General features: G+C 46.5%; 1 protein-coding gene across 2 annotated transcripts in view; it reads right to left on the bottom strand.

Moving 5' to 3' along the window:
* LOC102448256 (sodium- and chloride-dependent GABA transporter 3) overlaps window positions 1–17,491 on the bottom strand; it is a 275,725-nt gene that overhangs the window by 37,455 nt on the left and 220,779 nt on the right. For both annotated transcript variants that reach the window (XM_075939327.2, XM_075939326.2), the window contains exons 9-10: window positions 6,325–6,449; window positions 3,567–3,679 (exon numbers count right to left, since the gene is read on the bottom strand). In XM_075939327.2, the coding sequence (XP_075795442.1) occupies window positions 3,567–3,679; window positions 6,325–6,449 (238 nt within the window). The remainder of the gene's footprint in view (window positions 1–3,566; window positions 3,680–6,324; window positions 6,450–17,491) is intronic.

The raw sequence follows: 17,491 nt of genomic DNA, 5'->3' as shown, positions 1-17,491 counted from the left end.
CAAAGAGAGAGACTGAAAAATCCAGTTTGAAAAGATGAAAATTTCAGAGTAAAAAATTCCAAACCTATATATTTCTAGTCCAACGTCAAATTCCGAAAAGTAACAAGCACTTTAGTCATCTCCAAGTGAAATTCATTGTGCAGCAGACAGACAGCACAATGTTTAAGTCTTTAAAATAGGTCTTAAGTGGGACTTCACATGATGCTCTGAATTTGAGATGGGTGTACACGAGGAATTGCACACTTAGTACACGAAGGCATTGCCACTTAAATGAATAATAATCAGAACTGTAATCAAAGTGTTATCTAACTTCAATAATCTGCTGAAATAGGTAAGTATGTTTCTTTCCATTTTATAGATTAAATAAACTGAAGCACAGGGCAGAAATGTGTCACTGAAAGAGATCATAGTAGAATATAGGAGTTCCTAATTTCCAGTCCCTTTTGCATTCTGCTACCTCAAGTTGCCTCTCGGAAAAGTATAAATCTTATAAAACATTAAATTTAATAATCTGAAGTGCAGTACAAAACAAAATACCACAGCTTTACTGTAAAGTGTATGATCATACACATACTTATTTCCTGAAATGAATCACACATACAGAGTTACTATAATATACTCATTATCAGGGCTCGACAAATACACTCGCCCGCTCGCCCGTGGCGAGTAGATTTTGCCAGCTGGCGAGTGAGGGGTGGACTGGCCCGGTGGGCCGTTGTAAAGGGCTGGCCGAAGCCCGCACTATGGGTGGCGTGGCTCCATCCAATCCGCCAGCCGGCGGCGGAGCAGAGCGCTGCCGGGGAGGGGGAACTGCGGCGATTCTCAGTGCTGGGCTGCCTGCGTGCAGCTGCAGCTCGAGGGGGCGGAGCTCTGGCAGACGCCAGGATACTGGTGTGACGTGGCCCCGCCACTTTTAAAGGGCCACGGCACCTCGACTCTGGCTGCGTGTCCCCGGTAGCTGGCTGTGGCACGCGGCAGAGCCAGGCCCTGCTCCACTGGTTCCAGTCCTGCCATGGCCCCAGCCCCTCGCTGGCGAGAGACTGCTCTCAGCCGACCACTCGGCTTGCTGAGCCCGCCCCGCACCCCGTCTGGCTCCCGCCGCCCATTCACCATGCCGCCCCTGCACCCCGGATCCCCTGCTCTCCCTCTGGCTCTGCGCCACCCTTGTACCCCGCACCCTGCTCCCCCCGATCCCTGCTTCCCCCCTCAGCTCTGTGCTGCCCATTCCCTGCACTGCCCCTAGACTCGGATTCCCTCTGCCCCTCCCATTCTCCGTGTCCCATTCCCCGTGCCTCCACCGCACCCCGCACACTGCTCCCCCCTATCCCTGCGGGACGCTGCCTCTGTGCCTCCTGTTTCCTGTGCCACCCCTACCTCCCCCCACACTGTTCCCTGCACCCCTCTGGCTCTGTGCTGTCCCTGCACCCTGTTTCCCCTGTGGGTTGGGAGTGAGGGGTGCTTGTCCATAGGGAGGGGTTGGACAGGGCAGGGAAAAGGCTGCTGTGACCCAGCAGTGAGTGAAAGGGGGAGTTCACTTGAAGCACCTTTGCCTTTATGGAAAAAAATGAATGAAAGTGCAGTTTGCTATTTATAGGGCTAAAATGCCGGGACAAAAATGAAAACAAACAAACAAACAAAAAAACCATTGTAAAATGCCAACCTGTAAAAGACAACAAAAAAAAGGGGGGGGGATGTTTTGCTTGGCCCTGGAGGAGGGGAAGCAGCTGGGCTGGGCTGGGCTGTGGGGAGGGGAAAAATATGGGGAAGGGGCTTGTGCTGAGGGGAGGAGAGGGGAGGGGAGGAGGTCAGGAGAAGAAGAAGAAGAAAGGGAAAGGCACCAAGGGACAGGGGTGCAGGAGAGACAATTCCCAGGGGGCTAAGTGCAGACTGAGGAAAAGGGCAGGAGGGGAGGTGTCAGTGGGAGGGGGGAACAGGGTGATGCTGGGAGAGGAGAGGGTAAGGGCATTGGGGGCTAGAGGGGGAGGGAGAGGTGCTGGGAGAAGGCTTGAAAGAAGGGGTGGGCATGAGGAAGGTGGGGATGGAGCAAGGCATGTGTGAAGGTACAGGGACATGAGGGGAACGGGGGTAGAGGGTGCTGAGGGGGTGGGTATCAGGGAAAAAGAGGGCAAAGGGGGCAGGGGCAGTGAGGGAAGGGGGAGGAACCAGGAGGGTGCAGGTGCCAGGAGATTCTGGGGGTGAAGCAGAAGGGCAGACACCTGAAGGGGAGGGACCAGCACCAGAGGAGAGAGGCAGGGCAGCAGTGTAGAGGGAGGTGTTAGGAGAGTGGATGAGGAGGGGTAGATCACTTGATCAGAGTGGGGCTACTGGAGGAGGAGTGGGCACAGGGGGGAGAGAAGGGCTGGTGGAGGGGGGCAGGTCTCAGGAGGGCTGAGGGCAGTGAGAAGAGCAGGAATCAGGACAGCAGAGGAGGGTGAGGAGTTGGGGGGCAGCAGGCACCGGGGAGCTGATGGAGCAAGGGGAGGAGACATGGCAGCAGAGGGAAAAGGTTGAAGTTTATAAGATATTTATTAATAACTTGGGTGATATTTGTTAAGAACGTATTAGTAATTACTGTTCTTATTAGGAATTTATGCCATTAAAAAACACTGGGAGGAGGAGGGTGGTGAGTCCCTTTTTTGTCTGGTGAGTAGGGTTTTCATAATTTGTCAAGCCCTGCTCATTATCATATAATATCTCTTGTTAAACAACTCTTGTGGAATTTTTCTGCAATTACACAGACTTCAACAATGGCTTGTGCTGTTAATTTTACTGCAGTGTCTAATTACACCGTTCTTGCCACCATATCTTGAAATATGAAGGTATACCCTCGTGAGAGGCTGGTAATATAGGCAAGAGAAGGCATTGCCTTCCCAAAATTCCTACACTGCCCAACTGCCTGGGAGAGCCTGGGGCCATGCTGCATGGCAGCCTAGCTCCCAGCAGCCTGATAAGGTTGGGGCCGCACTGCGAGGAGCCCAGTTTCCCAGTGGCCAGGGAAGCTGGAGCCACGCTGTGCAGCAGCCCTCAATTGGGGTTAGATGGGGCTTGGCTACAGGGGTGGTGGAAGGAACGGTTGTGAAGGGCATGGTCTCGGGGAAGGGATGTGGCCTGGGGCAGAAGGAGCAGAGCTTCGGCTACCTTCCCCAGTCGGCCCCTCAACCACTGCCCAAGTATAATCTGAGCCCTTTCACTGTCAGTACCTTCTTCTCAGTTGTCAAAATTGCTTGCATGTTGGCTTAAAAAACAGGGAAAAGAAACACATGTCATTGTGCTGTCTTTGCTTTACAATGAGGGGACTTGAACAATTCTAAATTCTAACTGAATTACTGATGTTAACATTAAAAGCAAAATTCAGATGAATCATGACTTACAATTTATACAAAGAAATCTGCAATATTGTACAGACTTGTTATTTTTTATTAAACTTGAAATAGAGGCTTTAAACAGGGCTAGATCCTTATCAGGCACAAAGTGACACAGCTCCAAGTGACATAAAAGAAGATTTGTGACCTTATATTTGCTGAGAATTTGACCCAGAATTTCTTTTAAGCGTGTTTGATTCCTACCTGACTATCTAATCCAAGGAATATGAGCATCATGAAAAATAAAGCTGCCCATAGTGGAGAAAGAGGCATCATGGTGACAGCTTTTGGGTAGGCAATGAAGGCAAGTCCCGGTCCTGCAAAGGAAGCAAAGAAATGCAGTTATTTATCTTTTAAGGCTACGTCTACACTGCAGGCTTCTTACGCAAGAACAGCTGTGCGTAATACCTGAGGCATACCTGGGAGGTCGACAAATGCCTTTGATGTTGACTGCGGAACGTCCAGACTACCGCGCTGAGCCGACAAACAGCTGATCGGCTCAGCGCGGCAGCCACGTAAATTTAAATGAAGCGGCGATTATTTAAATTGCCGCTTCATTTTCCTATGCCGGGTAGTCTAATCTGTCGCCAGAGGCATGTAGTCTAGACGTACCCTACGTGATCAGAATTAATCTGCCTACCTACAGTTCCCTTGACATGTCAGCTCAACTGTGCCAGATGATCGCTTGCACCCCCAACTTTGCCGCCAGCTGGTGGAGCAGGTCTTGGTGTGCCCTGGCATCCATAGCAGGCATGGAAGGTGCTGGGTTGGCCAGTGCCTCATTTGGCAAAGAAGAGGAGGACTCTCTCAGCAGAGGGTGTGCCAGCTGTTGTTTGATCGCTTGAGGTGGTGGGACTGGTGGTATAGCAGGTTGGCACTCTACACCCTGTCCTGGTCTTATGGTCTCCCTATATGACGAGTGCCCTGTCTCTGATGCAGGTGCCCTGGTCAAAGGGATCGCAGAGGGAGTGCTCCTGGACTGAGCCATCACCGAGGCGTGCCTGGATGGCTCAGGCCCCTGGGCCTGATGGTAGGCACAGGGAGTCCAGAAGCGCCAGTGGTGTTGAGGCTGCCAGTGTGATGGCTAAGGCTGGTGAGAGGCTGGAATCATGTGTCAAGACTTCTGCCTAGATCGGGAATGGTGCTGCAACTATAGGATGAGATCCTGGAGCGTAGTGAGTCAGCATCCAACTCCGAGGAATAGTCCAAGGCCAACCAGAACGGTGCTGACAATGGTACCGGAGAGCGATGATATGATGTATGCCTGGCCATCTCTGTTGGCTTCTCCCTATCGGTCAGTGCTGGTAACATAAATGGTGGTGCTGGTGGCAGCATTGGGTGCAAGTATTGGCTCTGCACTGGCAGTACCAAGGAGTCGGCCAGTCCCATCATAGTCGGTATCAGGATGTGTGGTGCCGTGTGAGGTGGTGCTGATTCAGACAAGGCCCCGGAATCTGATGGGGCAGGTGCCGGTGGTATAGGTGGCCCCAATGCGATTACCAGTATGGGTGGCTGGTGTGGTATCACTACTGGCACAGGCCCCAGGGCTGGTGTGTGTGCCTGAGATTTTGGCCACACTGGCGGGATAGCTGACTCTTTTGTGACAGTGATGGGAATTGTGACTGGTACTTTGATGACGAAGACTTCACCAGTGCCGCATGCTTCAGTGCTGCGGATGGTTCTCTAATGGCTTGAAACTCTTACAAATTTGACAACTGTTAGTGCAATGACCCTCTCCCGGGCACTTCAGACAGGAGTCATGCAGATCACTGCAGGGCATAAGCTTTAAAGCCATGCAGCCCATGCAGCCCCTCCCCAGGAGGGGTGAGTTAAGTGGGAGAACTTCCCCCGATAAGAACAATCAACTATAACAACAATTTACACTACTAACTAATCTAAACTACTAAAACTGAGAACTGCGTAAAGCTAAGGGATAGACTAACTATATAGTCGAGTGCTTCAGCTACCGTCACAGGCGGTAAGAAGGAACTGAGGGGGAGGAGGGCCAGCTGGGGTATATATGCGCTAATATGCTGGGGCCACTCCAGGGGCTCTCTGGCTGGTCTGACAGATACTGAAGCTCTGGAATTCGTGCAAGTGGTGCACACAACCCTAACTGGAGAGGACATGAGCAAGCACTCAAAGAAGAACAGTTTGTTTTCTGTAGTGTTTTTTGTTTGTTTCTTTTTCTAAGCTCTTTTGTGGCAAAAGAGCGTGGGGGTAACCCCAGGGAAGAAATTCAAGTGTTTCTTCCCATTTTTCAGGGTTTCAATGACTTGATGGTGGCAGCCACCTTCCGAAGTCAGTGAATCTGTGACTCTGAGGAGTTTTTGTAAGCAGAGCCTAGAGAGGCAATGTACCTAAGGTTTCTTGTGGGCCCCCATCTTCTTCACTCGGAGTGACAGAGTGCAGAACAGCCCTGACAATGATAAAACTGATTCTTTTATAAAAAAAAACCCCCACAAACCAGTTCAGTGTATTTTGGTCTATCTAATTTACAAGAAATCCGAATGATTAAATACAAGGAAAGTTTGTGGAGAATGATCTTATCTATATTTTGTCAACTGGAGTGGAACAAAAGTAGATAGGATGAGACACTAGAGGGGACTGTAGAGATAATGCACTGGAGATTCCCTATGACGAAGGAATTCTCAGCTGTCCAATTATAGCAGCTCTGTGGCAAGAGGATCTGACCACTTAGCTTCCTGGATTTTGCTGTTTTCTATGATAATTTAAATGTTATGTGACCATGAAAGTATTACATTGATACTAGTGCACATTTTACAGCAGTCATTTTAATTAGCAGCATACCTGTTAAATAACAGAATCTTTCTAAACTATATACAAGGCAGCTTGGTTAAATGTCAACCTGACTAAGGAATGGAGAGTGAATGTCCAAACTTTATGAACACCAACAATCATGCATATTTATAGCCACATCAAATCTTCTTAGGAAACTTACCTGATTCTGCAACTTCTGCTATGGGCACTCCTTGTTCATAAGCCATGAAACCAAGAACTGAAAAGATGGCAAACCCAGCAACAAAGCTTGTGCCACTGTTCAGGCAGCAGAGCATAATGCAGTCCCTGAAAAATAACTCAAAATGTTTCATTTTATCTTCGGTGCTGGGTTTCTTGAACAGACTTCACAAAACAAATCTAACCCAAAACTCCAGAGACATATCACTAATCCTGCAAATAATTGTGAATAATCTTATGCCCACGAATAGTAAGACAGACACATTTACTTGTGTGTATAACTGTCAGCAGGATGATGGATGGCTTCCAATTCTTGCTATAATTGTAGCTGGTCAAATATGAAACCTGTTGTTGCTACCCCTTTATTTTCTGTTTCTTTGTTTTCAGTAAGAGCTTAAAAAGATGTGGAAGAAACAAACACCTCAAAAGCTTAGATGGCCATTTACTTTGTAGCCCAAGGTCCAGTGTGTTTCAGCAGCCGCTCTGGGAACTGCAAGTTGTGGACTACAAACTCCGGCATGTTCCTGCCGCTTCATTTAAATTAAAATGGCTGCTGCGCTGTGCCGATCAGCTGTTTGGCGGCACAGAGCTGTAGTCTGGACGCTCTGCGGTCGACATCAAAGGCATTTGTCAACCACCCCATTATGCCTCATGCCCCTTTGCCGAGTAAACAAATCTACATGGCTTGGTCGACGGAGCCATGTAGTCTAGACATGCCCAGGGAGAACCTGGACTTGGTTATTGTGGGATTTAGTTCCTGTGGGAGTTGGAACATGTTGTAAGGGGGCTGTGTTGTGTGCTGTAACCTCTGCCCCCAGCAAGGTCTCAGCAAGGACGGTGCTAGAAGCAGCACCCAGGCTTCATGCTGAGAGAAGGGGCTGCTGAACTGTTTTCCTGTTCTATGTTTTTTACAGAATAAAGTCTGTTCCTGGAGATTTGTCAGAGTGGGTCTGGTCTGAGGTGTACTCACACATACGCAATACACAGCACAGAGCACCCCAAGCAGCCTCAGGCCCAGCCTCTCACAGTGGTGTAAGAAGTCACAAGGCTTCCCCTATGCTGAATAACCTCACACTGGGCTAGCCAACAGGAGGGGTTACAACTTGATTAGCCGTGATATTTATATGATGTTAGATGATCTCAAAGCACTTATAAATTATGTATGTACAGCAGTCATTTGCTACCTAAACAAAGCCATACTGAAGAGAAAATGAAAAAGGCATAATAAACACCTAAATATGTGAAATATAGCAAAAGACTCTGGAGCAAAGCACTAGTCTTACAAAATGTGTTGTGAGGTTTTCAGTGGACATGACAGTAGTAAATATTTCAGCATATAAGGCAAGCATTTATCTATTCCTGTCCTGATTGTTTGGTTTGGACTCTCCCAAAATGGTGCTTGTGGACACATCACCAGTGGATCAGCAGTAGAGATATGCCAATTTACACCTACTGAGGATCTACCCTCCAGTCTGTTTCAGAATTAAATCTATTTCTTAGATGTCCTCATCACAAGAATCACCACTGAGAAAAAACTGAGTTCCACCCGCAGAGCTACTCACAACCACTGAACAGGCCACTTCATAAATTGATTAGCTCCTTAGCCCCTTCCAAGTTTGTCAGCAAATTAACCTTGTCACTTTTGAACCAGACTTGCCGCATTCTCACTGAGCACACCTAGGCTACATCTACACTGGCACATTCTCACGCAAAAACTCTTTTGCAGAAGAGTTCTTCTGCAAAAACTCTTCCAGAAGAGAGCGTCTACACTGGCATGTGCCTTTGCGCAAGAGATGTGTTTTTGCGCAAGAGCATCCTTGCCAGTGTAGATGCTCTCTTATGCAAGAAAGCTCTGATGGCCATTTTAACCATAGGGCTTTCTTGCTCAAGAAATTCATGTTACCTGTCTACACTGGCCTCTTGCGCAAGAACAGGCGCAAAAGGGCTTATTCCTGAGTGGGAGTGTCAGAGTTCTTGCACAAGAAGCCCTGATTTCATACATTAGAATGTCAGTGTACTTGCGCAAGAACTCGCGGCCAGTGTCAACAGGCAGCAAGTTTTTGCACAAGAGTGGTTGCTTTGGTGCAAGATCGCGCCAATGTAGACATAGCCCTAGGGTGTGTCTAGACTACATGGCTCCATCGACGGTAGTCTAGACGGGGATCAGCTGACTACAGAACCCTTTGTCGTCAGATCCTGTAAGCCTTGTTTCACAAGGCATAAAGGATCTGATGACAAAGGGTTCTGGGATTGGCTGATCCCCGACTAGACTACCGCGTTGTGCTGACAATCAGCTGATCAGCACAGCGCAGTGGCCATTTTGATGTAAATGAAGCTGCGATTATTTAAATCTCCACTTCATTTCTCTTTGCCGAGTACACTCATCTACATAGGTCCATCGACGGAGTCATGTAGTCTAGACACACTCCTAGTTTTCTATATATCATTTCTGAAGCCCCACATTTAGGAACCATTCTCTCTCCCCTACATGAAAATACAAGCTACATGAAAACAGAGGTTCACAATAAATGTATACCCAATTAAAAAAAAACAGCCCATAGTAAGAGGACCAAATCCAAGTACCGTTATGGCTAAACAAAGTAAAAAATTTGAATTAATTCAAAATCACAATTAATTTACTGTCCATGAGAGAAATGATGCCAGAATCAGTCAAGATAGACTCTGATATCTTGTGGATGGGGAAAGCCAGAGAAAGCAGATAGGTGTAGAGGAACACATGGTTTGGACAGAGACATCCCCTCATCTATTAATGAGGATTCTCAATTTCCCCAAAAGTCAGAGGGGATAAAGCACAGGTAGGGACTGAACAAAAACAATGAAATGAAAAAGACTCCCATACAATTACCTCACATAGTGGGAGACAGCTAAAGATTGACAAATTTTACAAGTGCTTACTTACAAATGCTTGATGTCTAAATATTAGACATGAACTTGAATTAGTGAACTTGAATGCCTGATATTAATATGGGCATAACAGAAATATGATGGAATGATTATAATCAATGTGACATGATAATCCCAGGGTGCAAATTATATAGGAATGACAGAATAGGTCATGCGGGTTGGAGAGTGGCACTATATGTGAAAGAAAGCATAAAGGCAAATACAGTAAACATCCAACTATACCGTAGAATCTATGGATAAAAATGCCAAGCTTGAATAATAGGAATAATCAATCATACCTAGACACAATCATTCACAATAAATTTGAAATATATTGGAAGGATAGAACAAACCATGTGGGTGGCAGAGTAGCACTATATGTGAAAAATAATGTAGAATCAAATGAAATAAAAATCTTAAATTAATCAACATGTTCAATAGAATCACTATGAATAGTAATTCCATGCTCCAATAATAAGAATATAGCAGTAGGGATATATTATCGACCACGGGACCAAACAGTGAGAGTGACATTGAAATGCTAAGGGAGATTAGAGAGACTACCAAAATAAAAAACTCTATAATAATGGGGGATTTCAATTATCCCCATATTGACTGGGTACATGTCACTTCAGGAAGAGATGCAGAGATAAAATTTCTCAATGGCTTAAATGACTCCTTCTTGGAGAAGCTGATACAGGAACCACAAGGGGAGAGGCAATTCTCAATTTAGTCCTGAGTGAAGCGCAGAATCAGGTCCAGGAGATAACTATTACAGGACCGCTTGGGAATAGTGACCATAATGTAATAACATTTAACATTCCTGTGTTGGGAAGAACACCTCAGCAGTCCAGCACTCTCGCATTTAATTTAAAAAAGGGAAATTACAGAAAAATGAGGAGGTTAGTTAAACAGAAATTAAAAGGCACAGTGACGAGAGCCAAATCCCTGCAAGCTGCATGGAAACTTTTTAAAGACACCATAATAGAGGCCCAACTTAAATGTTTACCCCAAATTAAAAAACATAGTAAGAGACCTAAAAAAGAGTCACCGTGGCTTAACCACCGTGTAAAAGAAGCAGTGACGGACAAAAAGGCATCTTTCAAGAAATGGAAGTCCAATCCCAGTGAGAGAAAACGAAAGGAACATAAACACTGTCAAATTAAGTGTAAAAATGTAATAAGAAAAGCAAAAAATGATTTTGAGGAACATCTAGCCAAAAACTCAAAAAACAATAGCAAAATGTTTTTTAAAGTACATTAGAAGCAGGAAGCCTGCTAAAAAACCAGTGGGTCCCCTAGACAATCGAGATACAAAAGGAGCAATCAAGGATGATAAAGGCCTTGCGGAGAAGCTAAATGATTTCTTTGTATCAGTCTTCACGGCTGAGGATGTTGGGGAGATTCCCAAACCTGCATCATCCTTTGTGGGAGATGAATCTGAGGAACTGTCCTGGATTGAAGTGTCATTAGAGGAGGTTTTGGAACAATAGAAAAACTTAACATTAACAAATCACTGGGACCGGGTGATTCACCCAACGATTCTAAAAGAACTGACATGGGAAATTGCAGAACTGTTAATTGTGGTTTGTAATCTATCCTTTAAATTGGCTTCCGTACCTACTGACTGGAAGATAGCTAATGTGACACCAATATTTAAAAAGGGCTCTAGAGGTGATCCTGGCAATTACAGACTGGTAAATCTAACACTGGTACCGGGCAAATTAGTCGAAACAATAGTTAAGAATAAAATTGTTAGGCACGTAGAAGAACATAATTTGTTGGGCAAAAGTCAATATGGTTTCTGGAAAGGGAAATCATGTCTTACTAATGTATTAGGCTGCGTTTTCCATAAAAGTTTTCTGTTAAAAGCATTTTCGGAACAGAGCGTCTAGATTGGCATGGACGCTTTTCCGCAAAAGAACTTTTTGCGGAAAAGCGTCCGTGACAATCTAAACGCGCTTTTCCGCAAAAAAGCCCCGATCGCCATTTTCGCGATCGGGACTTTTTTGCGGAAAACAAATCTGAGCTGTCTACACTGGCCCTTTTGTGCAAAAGCTTTGCGCAAAAGGGACTTTTGCCTGAACGGGAGCAGAATAGTATTTCCGCAAGTAGCACTGATTTCTTACAGTAGGAAGTCAGTACTTTTGCGGAAATTCAAGCGGCCAGTTTGAAAAAGCTGCTGATTTTCCGGAAAAACTGGCCAGTCTAGACACAGCCTTAAAGTTCGTTGAAGGGGTTAACAAACATGTGGACAAGGGGGATCCAGTAGATATAGTATACTTAGATTTTCAGAAAGCCTTTGACAAGGTCCTTCACCAAAGGCTCTTGTGTAAATTACATGGCCATGGGATAAGAGGGAAGGTCCTTTCTTGGATTGAGAACTGGTTAAAAGACAGGAAACAAAGGGTAGGAATAAATGGTACATTTTCAGATTTGAGAGGGGTAACTAGTGGTGTACCCCAAGGGTCAGTCCTGGGACCAATCCTTTTCAACTTATTCATAAATGATCTGGAGAAAGGGTAAGCAGTGACGTAGTAAAGTTTGCAGATGATACCAAACTGTTTAGGATAGTCAAGACAGAAGCAGACTGTGAGGGACTCCAAGAAGATCTCACCAAACTGAGTGATTGGGCAACAAAATGGCAAATGAAATTTAATGTGGATAAGTGTAAAGTAATGCACATCGGGAAAAATAACCCCAACTACAGGCAGTCCCCGACTTACGTGGATCCGACTTACGTCGGATCCCTAGATACGAACGGGGGTGAGGCAACTGCCGCACATGCGCAGCAGCATCCCCGGGGCTCGCTCACGTGGATCCTGGGATCCGTCTCCTCCTCCTGCCGGCTCTGACTGGTCTCCGCCTGCAGCAGCAGCTGGCCTAGGGAATGGGGTCCCACAGAGCTGCTGGGCGAAGGAAACACGCCTCCCAAGTCCGCAGCCAGCCGCGGTCTCGCAGCCTGCCCCCGGTCGCCGGCCAGCCTCAGCCCGTCTTCCCCCTCCACCCCCCTTCTTCCCCCTCCACCGCTCTATACATGCCGGGGCTCGCTCACACGTGGAGCCTAGGTGCAGCAGCAGCAACTGGCCGTAGGGAATGGGGTCCTGCAAAGCGGAGGAAACGCGCCTCCCCAAGTCCGCTGCCAGCCGCGGTCTCGCAGCCTGCCCCCCGGTCGCTGGCCAGCCTCAGCCCGTCTTCCCCCTCCACCCCCCTTCTTCCGCCTCCACCCCCCTTCTTCCCTCTCCACCCCCCCTCTATACATCCCAGAGGCTCACTCACCTGGATCCTAGGATCCACCTCCTCCTCCTCGGGCTGGCTCCTCCGGCTCTGGCTTCTGCCTGCAGCAGCAACTGGCCACTGGGAAAGGTGTCCCGCAGAGCTGCCAGCAGAGGAAAAGTGCCTCCCCATGCCTGCTGCGGCCTCGCAGCCTGCATGCCCTCCTTCCCCCAGCAACAAGGTGCCCTCCTCCCCCAACTAACAAGCTGCCTCCCTCCCCCCAGCAACCTGGCTGCCCCCGGCAACAGGCTGCCAAATCAGCAGACAAAAGCAGCCTCTCCGCCCCCTATTATTCCCACCTTTCCCCTCCTCCCCCTATACATGCTGGGCTCCCTGGGCAAACAAAGACTCCACCAAAACAAACAAAGTGCTGGCCTCATTGTGTTAGCAAAAAAAGGACCCTCCTCCTAGAACCCTGGGTGGTGTGTGGAAATAAAGCTATTAGCTCAAAGCATGGTGCAGAGCTGTTTGGTATTTGATGAGTTACTCCTTTAGTCCTGAGTTTGTCACAGGGACAGAAATAGATGTGAAATCTTCTGAACAGGGGAACAGACAGCAAAACAAACATTAGAGGGGAGTTAACCTTTCCCTATGCTATCCAAAACTAAAAAAAATGTTTGGCTAGAGTTTCCCCTACAATATGTACCAGTTCCGACTTACATACAAATTCAACTTAAGAACAAACCTACAGTCCCTATCTTGTACGTAACCCGGGGACTGCCTGTATACGTACAGTATGATGGGGGCTAATTTGGCTACGACAAATCAGGAAAGAGATCTTAGAGTTATCGTGGATAGTTCTCTGAAAACGTCCACACAGTGTGCTGCAGTGGTCAAAAAGGCAAACAGAATGTCAGGAATTATTAAGAAAGGGATAGAAAATAAGACACAGAATATCTTACTGCCTCTGTATAAAACTGTGGTATGCCCACATCTTGGGTACTATATACAGATATGGTCTCCTCACCTCAGAAAAGATATTTTGGCCTTGGAAAGGGTTCAGAAAAGGGCAACTAAATGATTAGGGGTTTGGAACGAGGCGTACAGATAGTTCGGAATGGCTTGCTAGTCCGAACTATCTAGCCCGTGCCGCGTGTAGCTGCGCGGCACGGGGTTCGAACAAGCCGGCATTTAAAAATGGCGCCGGCCGGCTTATCCAAATAAAGCCCGGGAAATTCAAATCCCGGGCTTCATTTGCACGTTCGGTATGCATACATTACCCCGCTAGTTCGCACTAGCGGGGTAGTGTAGACATACCCCTAGAGGGTGAGTTTGAAGGGGGCTAAATACACTTGGCATTCTTTAAAACTTCTTCTCAACTAAACCAAACCCCAAACTACCTGGTTGAAATAAAAACCCTATCAAGGGTCTAATTATCAGCAGGAGAGAGCGCAGGCAGAAATCCACCAGCAGAGTGGGGGTTATCCTGTTTAGTGCACCCAGTGCAGCAGGTGTGATCATGGACAGGTGGCGAATGTGTGCATTGGTGCAAGATGCTTCTGGCTCTCAGAGACTGTGTATGGAATTTGGAGGCCAAGGGAGCTGAACTGGAGGTGCTAAGGGGATATAAATGAGGCTTTCCAGGGCATCGTAGAAGCGTCCCACTTCCAGTCAGACAGCCTCTATTGCCATGGGCAAGCAAAAGCCTCTCAGAGGGCTGGATCCAGCCCACCAGGCACTTCCAGGCCTCATCTCGTAGAGCGTTGCCTGGGAGAGGGGGAGGGGAACAGACCCTTTAAAAAGAAACACTTAAAGGGCTTGCAGCCCCCTCCCCCCCGTGCCTCTAGTGCATTGCAGGGAGCCAGTGACATGTGCCCTTTCAACTGCTTCTATTGAAAGGGCTCACACCTGCTGGGCAGCTGCACTGCCTGGCAGCCACCTGGCAGGTGCAAGTCCTTCAAACAGAAGCAACTGAAAAGAGCTCACAGCTCTGCCCCACTGGCCCAATGCCTGGGAGCTGCCTGGGAGCAGCTCTTTCAACTGCTTCTGTTCAAAGAGCTTGCGCCTGCTGGGGGCTGCCAGACAACAGGGTAGCAGTGAGGGCCAGGAGCTGCGAGCCCTGTTATATGAAATCTAAGCTTCTACCCCAGACAACTCTGGGAGGAGGCTAGCCCCCAGCACCCTCCCCTCTGTTCCAGGTCCCTTCCATTGGCCAGAAGTCAGAGGGCAGGGACACCAGTCCAAGCCAAGCTTTCGGTACAGTAGCTCTCAACCCCGCCTATTCAGCCCCAGGTCCAACTGTAGGGTAAACTGAGGCAGTCCGTGGTATCTTGCTGAGAACTGACAACTCAAATCCTAAATCATTAGGCCAGGCCTGGGAAGCACACAGACAGCAGTTAACTTGACCCTAGTCATCCTGGCAACTACATTCCAAAGGAGCCTCACTCTGATAAGGCCTGGCTGGTATCAGCTAAGCTGCGCCGTTCTCTCACTGTCTTCTGTGATTTCAGATTAATCAGCTTGGATCTCAAGGACTGTGCCAACACAAGGATGGAGTCATCTCGCAGTAGACATCACAATTTCAACTAACAGTAACATGTCCAACTGGGGGCTGTCATCTTGATTATGTTGGCTCATTTAGCTTGTAAGGAATAACTACCTGTATTAGTGATAACATGTTTAATTGGCAATGGGCGGAGCTACTGTGTAACTCTCTAGTTCGTTGGCTTATGAGCATATTGCACTTCCGTTGCTAGACCTATCAAATCACTTCTCCTCCGTCCATCTGCTACCTATATAATCTAATGTATGTTTCAATTAAGTTCTCTGGGCTAAACACCTGGTTTGCACTGCACCAGCTCTGTGTGTTCAATAAATCCTCTGCTTGTTTTCGCCTGCACCCAGTGAGTCCAGAAATTATTCCCTACACCCACCCATTCCTCTTGCTGGATTCTGGAGCTTTCCTCAGCACCATCTTTCCCAGGAGCACAGCACAATAACTCTGGTTTGGGCTGGTTAATGGTTTTACTTGGTGAATGTCTTTTAATTAATTAATAAAGCACATACACATGCCATTCATTTCACTAAATAAATATTCGAATTGGAAAAAAAACCAATTTGGCTGTGTCTACATTGGCATGATTTTGCGCAAAAGTGGCCACTTTTGGTCAAAAACATGCTGCCTGTCTACACTGGCGGGGAGTTCTTGCGCAAGAACACTGACGTTCTAATGTGTGAAATCGGCGCTTCTTGCACAAGAACTATGATGCTCCCACTCAGGAAAAAGCCCTTTTGCACAACTGTTCTTGCGCAAGAGGCCAGTGTAGACAGGCAGCATGAATTTCTGGCGCAAGAAAGCCCAATGGCTAAAATGGCCATCAGAGCTTTCTTGTGCAAGAGAGCGTCTACACTGGCACGGATGCTTTTGCGCAAAAGCACATCTCTTACGCAAAAGCACATGCCAATGTAGACGCTCTCTTGTGCAAATACTTTAACACAAAAACTCTTGCGTTAAAAGTATTTGCACAAAATCTTGCCAATGTAGACATAGCCTTTGTGTTCTGAAGTGTTCCTGTGTTTCAGGAAGTTTAAAAAACATAGTTAATCATTGGAAATTTTAGCAGCTTCCTTCAAAAAGTAGCTTTAAATGCCCAATAACCTATCCCTTTACAACTGGCTTTGGTAAAAATATCTACATACCATTTTTATAGTCAAGTGTGGGAATCTTTTATAACTCATAAAACCTAACTAAATATATTTAGTGTGGGTGTGAGGAAAAATGGGCAATTTGATACTATTTCATGGAATCATAGATCTGGAAGAGGCCTCAAAGTCACCTAGTTTAGTCCCCTGCACTCATGGCAGGACTAAGTATTGATTTTCAGTGCCCTGTGCCTTTTCATGAAAGTGATGTATGCTCTAATGATCTTGGTGTGGGGAGGGTGCAAAACTAAAATTATCAAGCATTCACTGGAAAATGTTGCATTAGTGACACCAGCATTTTTCTTCCTCCTTTGGGTTTTTCTATTATATGAGTCAGAAACAGCTGTGGCACAGTTATTTCTGAAAGAATAGTACTTAAGAGGGGGGATAAAACATGTGAAGGTCATTCAAATAACTTTGTCTTTTGGCAAAAACAGCTTTCTATCCTCCCTTCTTTCCTCTTTTTCTTCCTCTTTTCCGTTCTTTCTCAAATAGCACAAACAATTCAAGAATATACATAATATCTTAATCATATAGGAGTCTTGACATATGACAAGCAATTCAGATACTGCTAAGCATCAACCACATAAATGAACTAGTCCCACAAGAGAGGGTCTTTCCTAAAAAATAAGAGGAATGGTAAACTTTTAAAATTTATTTTAAATTGAATGTATTTGAAAATGCGGAGGACCACAGCAATAATCACTGGTATATGAACAAAAACCTCTGTTTTATGTAGCCAGAAATTAACAACAACTGAGGCCCCCTGACCCTGCAAAAGCACCTAGGGAACACTGAAAATAAGAGACAGATCTTCATCCTTACAGAGCTCATTGCAAGATCAAAATAAAAAAAGAGAAGATGGTAACTGCATTTATTTACATTCTCTCACTACCCATTCCACAAAATCAGCAATGGTCAATAGATAGCATGACATTGTCTAGTAAATAAAATGCCTAATGGCAATTTATTTAATTTGTTATATGTTGACAAGTAATTCACTTTTCTCCTTTGTTTCCAGTTACATCCACTCCCTACTCCCAAATTGATTGTGATGTGAGAGTCTTTCAGAAATTATATCATATTCAAGGGAACAAGGAGTAGCTCTCAGTTTTTGTGTGACTTATTTCTTTACATATCACCAGGGCTCGACAAATAATGCAATCTACTCGCCCGTGGCGAGTATATTGCATCCCGGAAGAGCTGGGTTCGGGCGATCTGTGCATGTGCAGAACGATCTGTGCATGCGCAAATCACCGGACAGCGTGGCTGGTGAGCGGGGCTCGCCGCGGTTCAGCGAGCCTTGCATATCACTGTAGTAGAAGGATA

Source organism: Pelodiscus sinensis, chromosome 11 (assembly GCF_052426305.1).
Source record: "Pelodiscus sinensis isolate ZL-2025 chromosome 11, ASM5242630v1, whole genome shotgun sequence".
Taxonomy (NCBI): Eukaryota; Metazoa; Chordata; order Testudines; family Trionychidae; genus Pelodiscus; species Pelodiscus sinensis.
Note: the sequence above shows the minus strand (reverse complement) of the source record. Positions and strands in the feature narration are given on the sequence as shown.